This window comes from Cebus imitator, unplaced genomic scaffold, assembly GCF_001604975.1.
Source record: "Cebus imitator isolate Cc_AM_T3 unplaced genomic scaffold, Cebus_imitator-1.0 Scaffold265, whole genome shotgun sequence".
NCBI lineage: Eukaryota > Metazoa > Chordata > Mammalia > Primates > Cebidae > Cebus > Cebus imitator.
Genome location: NW_016107580.1, coordinates 1761851 through 1771690, shown reverse-complemented (window position 1 = coordinate 1771690; position 9840 = coordinate 1761851). Strand labels below are relative to the sequence as shown.

Sequence of the window (9840 nt, the reverse complement as noted above, 5' to 3'; positions counted from 1 at the left end):
GGGGGGGGGGGGGGGAGAGAGAGAACTGCTTCACAGATGGATCACCAACCCCACTTGCCATGCACCTGACCAGGAGTATACCTTCTCTGATGGGAACGGCAGGAGCCTCACTCCTGATGCACAAAGGGGAGCTCCCTGAATGATTTCCCAAGGGATGTCACCAGATCCAAACTTGCCCATTATAATCCCATCTGTTATTCATATTTGCTATCTATATGTTCTTTTGGTCTTCCCTTCCTTTGTAACAAAGTTCATTTTAAAAATCCCATCTCTTGTCTCAGTTATGCTAAGAAGACAAGGAGATGGGTGGGTAGGGAAGATCAGGTTATTGCTACAATACTGCAAAAGCCTCTGACAGTCACCTACCTACTTGGTCATCTGCACATTCTGTATCTAGATATTTCATTTGTGGGTTTGTCTATTTGTTGGAAAAGACTTTGTGTCAAGGTGCTGGTGACTGAGTCCATCTTACACAGCCACTTATTCAAAAACAACACTGTTTACTGAGTGTCTACCACATACCAGGTACTGCTGCAATAACAGTATTACACACTGTTCCAATACTTAGAAGCTTTATGACTCAGAGGCCACAGCATGAAACAGATTGGTTTGAAACATCAGGATCTGAACACTAGGCCATTAAATGGCACCAGAACAGACACTCATTAAAAGTTTTCCTCCTCTGGGCGGGCATAGTGGCTCACGCCTGTAATCCCAGCACTTTGGGAGGCCAAGGCTGATGGATCTCCTGAGGTCAGGAGTGTGAGAACAGCCTGGCCAACACGGTGAAACCCCATCTCTACTAAAAATACAAAAATTAGCTGGACGTGGTGGCAGGCACCTGTATTCCCAGCTACTCGGGAGGCTGAGGCAGGAGAATCACTTTGTCTTGAACTCCTGGCCAGGGAGGAGGAGGCTTCAGTGAGCCAAGATCATGCCACTGCACTCCAGCCTGGGCGACAAGAGCAAAACTCTGTCTCAAAAAAGTTTTCCTCCTCATCTAAATAAGTTAATATGTTTTTCAAAGTTTGTGTAGCTTTAGATCCCGCAAGTATTCAGAAGATCAATTCCCATAGAAGTTAAGCCCAAGTTATAAAGAGTTTAAAACCTCTCAAAGTGAAAAGGGCCAACAACATGCTTGTCAAGGCTGGGTCCAGGAGCAAAGAGGGATACACAGAGATGAGTTCAGTGCTCCTCATCTAACTTCTTCACATGGGATGACTATATAAACAGTGAGATATCTCACACATCCAAAGAGGGACAGCAGGGGTCTGGGTAAATATGAGAAATGCAGGGCTGGGGACAGAGCTGGGGGTGGAGACCTGACTTTCCTTCACCTACAGGCGAATTGTGTGATCATGGCAACAAGTCCTCTGGCCCTCAGTGTCCCCATCTGTAAAATGAGTAATGCGATTGGCCCAGAGCTACCTGAAGAGCCCAGCCAGCTCCAATGTGTCATGATTTCCATCTCCAGGAATAGCCTCAAGAGTCCAGTCTCCAGCCAGTTCTGAACTTCACAGTTCATGACTCTAGTCCAGATTGTGAAATGGCAGAGTCCAAACTACAGGTTCTCAGACCTGGAGCTCTACAGGCTAAAATGTCCCTCTGCACACATCTCTCCAGAGTGAACTTGTAACTCCAAACAAGGAAGGCCCTTGGTGTACTCTAAGGCTTGGCACGTTGCAAAGCCATTGACAGGATGGAGTCTCCTGAGCTGGAAGGGGAGGGCAGAACTCTAGCACTCAGACTTCAGGGCAAGGGTACAAACCACCCCAGGGAGGCGCAGGATCAGCCGTGCTCTGGCAGGCATGGCTCTCCTAATCATCATGGATGTTTACTTTCTGTCCCAAAATGGAGTGGGACCCAAAGATACTAACACATCTTTTTTCTTTTCCAGAAGCTAGACAAAAGGACATTTCAGAGCCAGATAAAACCACGTGAGCAGCTCTGAGGAAGACCTAATGTTTCCAGTCCAAAATCTGAAATGCATTTCAGAGAGATGATAGGATTTGGGGGTTGAGGAAAAGGGAGAGAAGGGGCAGCACTTTTGCAACATAAGTAGCCACTGCAAGAACTAAGGAAGTGGGAACTTCCCTGCTGTCCCCCCACATGGTCCCCAAGGCACTTACCCTCACACTGCCTGCCCTCCCCTTGGTAGCCAGGCTTGCAGGAGCACTTGTAGGAGGTGGGTGTGTTCTGACACAGGGCGTCGGCATGGCAGTCATCTAGCCCTTGGGCACACTCATCCACATCTGCAAAAGAGCACAACTGGCACCTGATACAGGCTCCCAGCCAGGTATGATCAGGCCTCAGCCCTGTCTAGCATCATCCCCACCAGCCCAGCCCACTTCACTCCTCACCAGCTACAACTGCTTGGGACCCCTGGGATAAGCCGTACTGTTTCTGGGCCCCTGTTTCCAGGAATAGGCTGTACCCTTTATGTGAAATTACCCCCACCATCACCTACTGACTTTTAGGACTCGGCTCAAATCCACCTCCTCCAGGAAGCCTGCCATGACTGACCCTCAGTGTAGGTGCCCCCACCAAGTGCTCCCATGTGTATGTCCTTGCACGGCACACGTCGTGCAGGGTTGTTACTGTCTTCCTGCCTCTCTCTCCACTAGTCAATGTCTTGACAACAGACTGCATCTGTGTCCCTTATGCCAAGCCAACGCAGTACCTAGCCACGCAGCTGTCTGTCAGCTTTCTCGGGGCTTAGAGCAAGCTTGTCCAACACTGCCTGTGGGATACAGGCAGCCCAGGACAGCTTTGAATGTGGCCCAACACAAATTCGTAAACTTTCTTAAAACATTATGATTTTTTTTTGTTTGTTTTAGTTCATCAGCTATTGTTTGTGTTAGTATATTTTATGTGCCGCCCAAGACAATTCTTCTTCCACCGTGGCCCAGGAAAGCCAAAAGATTTCACCCCGCAGGTTTAGAGCACTTGGGAGAAGCCTGCCCCGGGATCGGGATCGGAGCAAATGCCATCCTGAACTCTCAGATGCTGAGAAGAGGCCCCCTGCACTCCCACCCCCTGCCCATCCTCTCAACCTGGAAACCCGCCTTGGCAGAAGTGTTTACTGGGTTGACACCACTCCAGCATGTTAATTAAAAACAAAAGCGTTTTGAAAGCATTGCAAGTCCAGTTAGCACAGCACGTCCAGAGTTCTCTGCTGAAAACCTAGGCTTGTGGCTGCTTCAGAGTAACTCCCAGATCCTCAAACAGGCGCTGTTCTGCTGACAGAAAAGTCTCCGGATCACCCCACTCCCCCAAGACAGCAGCAGAACTTCCCAGTCCCCAGAGAAAGAAAGGGCAAAACTGCTACAGCCTCGCGGATGTGTCCGGCCCGGCCCTCAGTTTCCCCACCTACACCGAGGCGTGGGACCCCGAGGCCCGGGTCAGCACCCTCCTGCCTGCTCCCGGGCTGACTAGCAGGCGCTCTGGAGGCATCCCGACCGAGGCGGGAACTGTCAGCAGCTCCGGGTCCGAGGCCGGGCCGCGGGACTCAGGCAGGCCCCGGGCCTCTGGCCGCAGCGGTCGTGGCGCCTTGGCGGGGCGGATGGATGAGGTCCCCGGGGAAGCCGGGGTTCAGCGGAGCTGCAGCTGCCAGCCTCCGGCCCCAGGCGCCCAGCTCCGGACCCCGTCGGGGACCTGGATACCCTTCCCGTCCCCGCCCGCCGTGCCAGGTGCGCCTCAGCGGCCGGACACTCACCCTCCGGCGGCCCCGCAGCGCGGCCCCGGCCCGGCGGGACGGCACCCGCCAGCAGTAGCGGCGCCAGCAGCAGCAGCAGCGCCCCGGCCGCCCCGGGACTGTTGCGGCCCGCGACCCCCATGAATGGCGCGGTGGCTGCGGGCAGAGGCGGCAGAACGCGGGCGGTGGCGGTGGCGGCGGCGGCGGCGGCGTGGGGAGGTGTGTGCGGGCGCCCTGCCCGCCGCCACCACCACCGGCCCGGCCCCGCCCGCCCCCCAAGCCCCAGCCTCATTTTCACACGGTCCTCCCGGGCCCGGGTGGGAGGCGCGGGGGAGGGGGGACAGTGCTGCCCCGCCCGGCCTCCTCCGGTCCCCTCCCCGGCCCGGGCGGAGGGGGCGCGGCCGCGGTGGCCTGAGGGCTGCTGTCAGCCTGGCTGGGCCAGCAGCACCGTGCCCTGCGCCCCGCGCAGCCCCCCACACAGCCCTGCTCCGCTCCAGCGCTCGGAGCGCCTCCATGCCCCGCCTGTTACAGTGCCCTACAACTCGACCCAGGTCCTCTTGCGAGGACAGACAGCCCATCTAGACTGAAATATTTGGGCGCACCATACAATCACCAAACCCCAAAGCTATCTTGGGGCTTTTCACGTGGGAGGTGGGAGTTGAAGGGAGTGAGGGTGACTTCCAATTCAGGAAAACAGCTGTTTGAATGGAGAGGGTGACCCCGCTTCTCTGCCCACCCTAGCACAGACTCTGCACCCTTCCCCACACTGCCCACCCCAGGCCCTCTCGGATCCTCCATCCCACAGCCCTGAGGGCACTGGACTGCTTGTCCCATTGTGGGGCACGCTGGGCCTAGAATCCCTGCAAACTACTTATATATATCTTAGGGCAGCCTAAGGGGAAGGGGGCTAGAGGTCAAAGGGGAGCCACCAGGGACAACAGACAGTCCCAACTTTGCCCGGAGTACGGGTGGCATTTATGATCACCTGAACTCATAAACATCAGGTCTGGCCAGCTGCAAATGCAGGCAGTGCCTGGCACCTGGCCCTCCATGCAAGAAAGTCGGTGCAACGCAACAGGTACACAGGGTCTTCTCATAGCACCCTAGCCACGGATGGCTGGAGCCCAGTACACCCAACATCACTCCAGGAACAAATACAGTAACAATTTCTGGACACAACCAAACATCACACTCAGGGATAGTAATTTCTTCACTGAGCTTCTCTGTATTTATTCAATTTTCTCCTGTGAATATATATATATATATATATATGTATATATACACACACATATATGTGATATGCAGGCATGCGCACACACACAGACACAGACAGACGGACACACCATTTCTTTGGCAATCAGAAAAAAATAGATGTCACCAAAAAAAATCCCCACCTAGCTCATGCACAAAAACACTTAGGTCTTCTTGGGGCCCATCCACAGCCCAGAGCTCCCAGTCTCTGCACCTCAGCACCCCTCAACTGCCACCCAGCCCCCACACACACCCACGGGGCCCTGCCTCTTTGGGCTGCGGCTAGTGCAGCTGCTTGATGCTGATATCTGAGAAAATAACTTTTCTGTAGCTGCTTTTCTTTTGACCTTTTCATCCCCAGTGAAGGCAGGCAGGTTGCATCCCTCCTTCTGTCTGTGCCTCCCTCCCACTCCCTTTTGTTTGGGGCTGAGAGAGACACTCAGCTATTTCTAGTCATAAGGATGGTTTTTACACATTTGTAAATCTTCAGTTAGTGAAACGTTCTCTCCGCCTTTGTCTTTGTGTCCTTAATGGTAGCCATAAATTACCGCCTTCTTTTCTCTCCGCTGCATCAGGCTTCATTGCTTTTGAAATGATCAAAGTTATTTCTTTTAAAATCCAACTAGAAACTGCCCATTGTATGGCACAGACCTCTTTAGCTCCAGTCAAAGCATATAAATACATAAAGCTGCCCATTAAACTCTGGGGGAGCCTCCTGCAGTGCCTTGTGCTTAGTGAAGATATCAGACATGTGCTGTTCTTCCCCTTTACCTTTCCTTAACTTTATCTTTCAGTCAGAACACAAATTAATAATGATAAGACTCAGTGTCTTTTTGCCTAAGAGGGTAGTTTTTGTCATGTTTCCCAGAAAAGTCCACCACTGGCACAGATTTCAAAAAATGTTCTGCATCCTATTTTGTTTGCCCCGACATCCATACAAACGTACTTTCAGCTGTTGGCTCCCAGACGCTTGGGCAACCTGACACTTGAGGTTAAAATCAATATGGTTTACAACCAGGAGTTTCCATAGGGGAAAGGCTCCAGGGGAAAACTGCATCCAAATGTCGTGTTTTCAGTGTCGGGAGGGACTTGGTTGGCTCTACTCTGGCTGCAGGCTGCCCTCTATTGTCCAGCTGAGGTCCCCACAAAGTTCTCAGAAAGGCCTCAGGCACTGTCCCTGGACTGAGGCTAAATCTCCCTCTTCCTCTCCCTGTCTCCTCTCCACAGCCTGAGAAGCCATGAAGGCCTCAGGGGTGCGAGGCAGCCCAGCCAGTCCAGTCTCACTGGTGTGGGCCTCTGAGGAGGCTGAAGAAAGCCTGGTAGTGGCCGGCCCTGCGTGCCCCTGAACTATAAGTAAGTAGGTGCCACTCTGCACTCACGGGACACGATTCACCACAGCCACATCCCAAAGAGAAAAAGGGAGGCTTCCCATTCCAGCCTTTCAAGCAAAGGGCCTGAGATTTACTCCGATTGGAAAGCCATCACATTCTCATCCCTGAACCAATGACCATGGCAGGGGGAATAGAATGAATGGATTCAATTGTCTTAAGTCTCTTCCCACCTTTAATGACCCCCCAGCAGCCTCTGACAGGTGGACTGCTTCTCCCTGGTGGAAAGTGTCCTACCCTTTGTTGTCATCACAGCAGGCTTTTCTTCTACCTCTCAGGAAAGGCCTTCACTATCTTCTAGAAATCCTCTTTCTATACCCTCTCCCTGGATGGTTCTCTCATTCCCTTGATTCCGTAATATCAATCTCCAGCCTGGATTCGTGCTCTTGGTTCAGTCCCATGTATCCAGTTGCCTACTAGACACCACCTTGATCTCCGCTAGAGCCCTCCGACATGTTCAAATGGAGTGCGTGACCTAGAAGCAGCTTCTCAGCTCCTCAAATCTCTGCCTAGTTCAGCCTGCCTGTCTCCACTCTGCCTCCACCACGTTCATCAGGGTGACCCAGAAGTCCTACATGGTGTCCACCTCTGGCCCCCAGACCTTAAGTAGCTGCTCCTACACGAGTAGGCCCAGTGCCCGCATCAGCTCCTCGAGCTTCTCCCGGGTGTGCAGCAGCTGCAGCTTCCGGGGTAGCCTGGGTGCCTGCATGGTTCTGGGTGGAGGCTATGGTGGAGCTGGTGGCATGGGGAGCATCATAGCCATTCATGGTCAGCCAGAACCCTTAAGCTGGAGGTGAACCCCAGTTTCCAGGTTGTGCACACCCAGGAGGAGGGGCAGATCAAGACTCTCTACAAGTTTACCTCCTCATTGAGAAGGTACAGTTCCTGAAGCAGCAGAACAAGATGCTGGAGACCAAGTGGAGCCTCCTGCAGCAGCAGAAGACGGCTTGGAGCAACATGGACAACATATTCGAGAGCCACATCGACAACCTTCAGTGGCAGCAGGACACTCTGGGTCAGGAGAAGCTTGGCAACATGCAGGGGCTGGTGGGCGACTTCAAGAACAAGTATGAGGATGAGATGAAGGAATAAGCATACAGAAATGGAGAATGAATTTGTCCTCATTGAGAAGGATGTGGCTGAAGCTTACATCAACAAGGTGGAGCTGGAGTCTCTCCTGAAGGGCTGACTGATGAGATCAACTTCCTCAGGTAGCTGTATGAAGAGAAGATGTGGCAGCTGCAGACCCAGATCTCAGACACGTCTGTGGTGCAGTCCATGGACCACAGCTGCTCCCTGGATACAGACAGCATCATTGCTGAGGTCAAGGCCCAGTACAAAGAGATCGCCAAAGGCAGCTGGGATGAGGCTGAGGGAATGCACCAGATCAAGTATGAGGAGCTACAGACACTGGTTGGGAAGCAGGAGAATGACCTGCATTGTACAAAGACTGAGATCTCCAACATGAACCGGAACATCAACTGGCTACAGGCTGAGATTGAGGGCCTCAAAGGCCAGAGGGCTTCCCTGGAATCCACCATCGCAGATGCCCAACAGCATGGGGAGCTGGCTGTTAAGGATGCCAATGCCAAACTGTTGAGCTGGAGGCTGCCCTGCAGCGGGCCAAGCAGAACATGGTGTGGCTGCTGTGCCATGGAGCACCAGAAGCAGGTGAACCAGGAGCTGAAGAACATCGAACTGGCCCTGGACATCGAGATTGCCACCTACAGGAAGTTGCTGGAGGGCGAGGAGAGCTGGCTGGGGTCTGGGATGCAGAACATGAGTATCCATCTGAAGACCACCAGTGGCTCCCCAGGTGGTCTAAGCTCGGCCTCCAGGCGCCTTACAAGCCCTGGCCTCAGCTAGAGCCTGGGCTCCAGCTTTGGCTCTGGTGGAGGCTCCAGCTCCTTCAGCAGCACCAGCTCCTCCAGGGCCATGGTTATGAAGAAGGTCGAAACTCGTGATGGAAAGCTGGTGTCCGAGTCCTCTGGTGTCCTGTCCAAGTGAACAGCCATAGCAGCCCCTCCCAGTCTACTCCTCCTGTGGCTGCCCCAGGGCCTGTGGGGGAAGCCACTGTGCAGTAAAGCACAGGAACAGGACACCCACTTGAGGCTCAGCCCTAGCCCTAGCCCTCAGCCCACACTTCCAGCTACAAAGTAATTCAATTGTTGTTGGTGGTTGTTTTTATTTTTTTCCAAAATAAAACCTCAGCTAGCTCTGCCAACTGTCCAAAACAAAAGAACAAAAAACGGAGCTCGTCTTCCTCAAACCTGCTCCTTCTCAAGTGCTCTCTCCTTTAGAGAAGAGCACCACCATTCTGTTGACACCAAGTCAGTGGCTCGGCGGTCATCTGGGACTCCCTTATCTCCCTCCACACCACGTCCGAACCATCGCAAAAATTCTGCCTTCTTACTATCTCTTAAAACCATTCTCTTCCTCCTTGCCAGGGCTCAGGGGTTCACCATCCCTCATCACCCTTGGGGGCTGCATACCTATCTGCATCTGTTCTTTCCTCCTTCCTAACATATACTCACCCCTCCTGCAGACAGCCTGTATTCCTGGGAGGGAAGCTGCCCCATCTCTAGCTTCAGGCTCTGGAATAGACTTAAGACAATCAAAACCATTCATTCCATTCCCCCTGCCATGGTCATTGGTTCAGGGATGAGAATGTGATGGCTTTCCAATTGGAGCAAATCTCAGGCCCTTTGCTTGAAAGGCTGGAATAGAAAGCCTCCCTTTTCCTCTTTGGGATGTGGCTGTGGTGAATGAGAAACTGTGGCAGCCATCTTGATACCTCCTTCCCTCACCCAAAAGAGGGTAAGCCTAGAGAAACCCTGAGAAGCCAACCAGAAGACACCCTGGTTGCACCTAGTCTGCAATTTTTTATAGGTCCCTGGGTCTAGAATCTCACCCCAATTCAGTACATCCAACACAGTGGCTACCAGAGTTAAATGTAAATTTCATTGCATCACTCCCAGTCTTCATCAGGCTAACATCCAAGCTCCCTTAGTATAATCGCTCTGAAGAACTGTTGGGCAGTGCCTACTAATATGGAACATGCATGCCCATTTCTTGGAATGTACCTGAGAGAAATGAGTGTACATGTTCACCAAATTCATATATAAGAACATTCATGACGGCTATTTTTACACTAGCCCCAAACTGGAAATCACCCACAAGTCCATCAACTAGAAAATGAACAAATTGTGGGATATTTGTTCAATGGAATACTACCAAGCAACAGGGAACAAACTCTGATACAGCCAACCACACAGAGGCAGCTTAGGAACATTATGCTGAGGGAAAGAAGCCAGATTAAAAAGAGTGCAAGTTGTATCATTCTATTCACTTCTATGATGTTCTGCCGAGTGTGGTGGCCCCTCACACCTGCAATCTTAGCACTCTAGGTCACTAAGGTGGGTGGATTACTTGAGCTCAGGAGTTCAAGACTAGCCTGAGCAACACAGTGAGACCTCATCTCTACCAAAAAGTTTTTTTTTTTTTTTT

General features: G+C 52.4%; 1 protein-coding gene and 1 pseudogene across 4 annotated transcripts in view; one reads left to right on the top strand and one right to left on the bottom strand.

Annotated features, from left to right (window-relative positions):
• SCUBE2 (signal peptide, CUB domain and EGF like domain containing 2) overlaps window positions 1–3934 on the bottom strand; it is an 83801-nt gene extending 79867 nt beyond the window's left edge. For all 4 annotated transcript variants that reach the window (XM_017500312.2, XM_017500314.2, XM_017500316.2 and 1 more), the window contains exons 1-2: window positions 3716–3934; window positions 2130–2252 (exon numbers count right to left, since the gene is read on the bottom strand). In XM_017500312.2, the coding sequence (XP_017355801.1) occupies window positions 2130–2252; window positions 3716–3836 (244 nt within the window). In that variant the 5' untranslated portion in view covers window positions 3837–3934. The remainder of the gene's footprint in view (window positions 1–2129; window positions 2253–3715) is intronic.
• Window positions 3935–6500: 2566 nt separating this feature from the next.
• LOC108283775 lies at window positions 6501–8622 on the top strand (annotated as a pseudogene).
• The last annotated feature ends 1218 nt before the right edge of the window (window positions 8623–9840 follow it).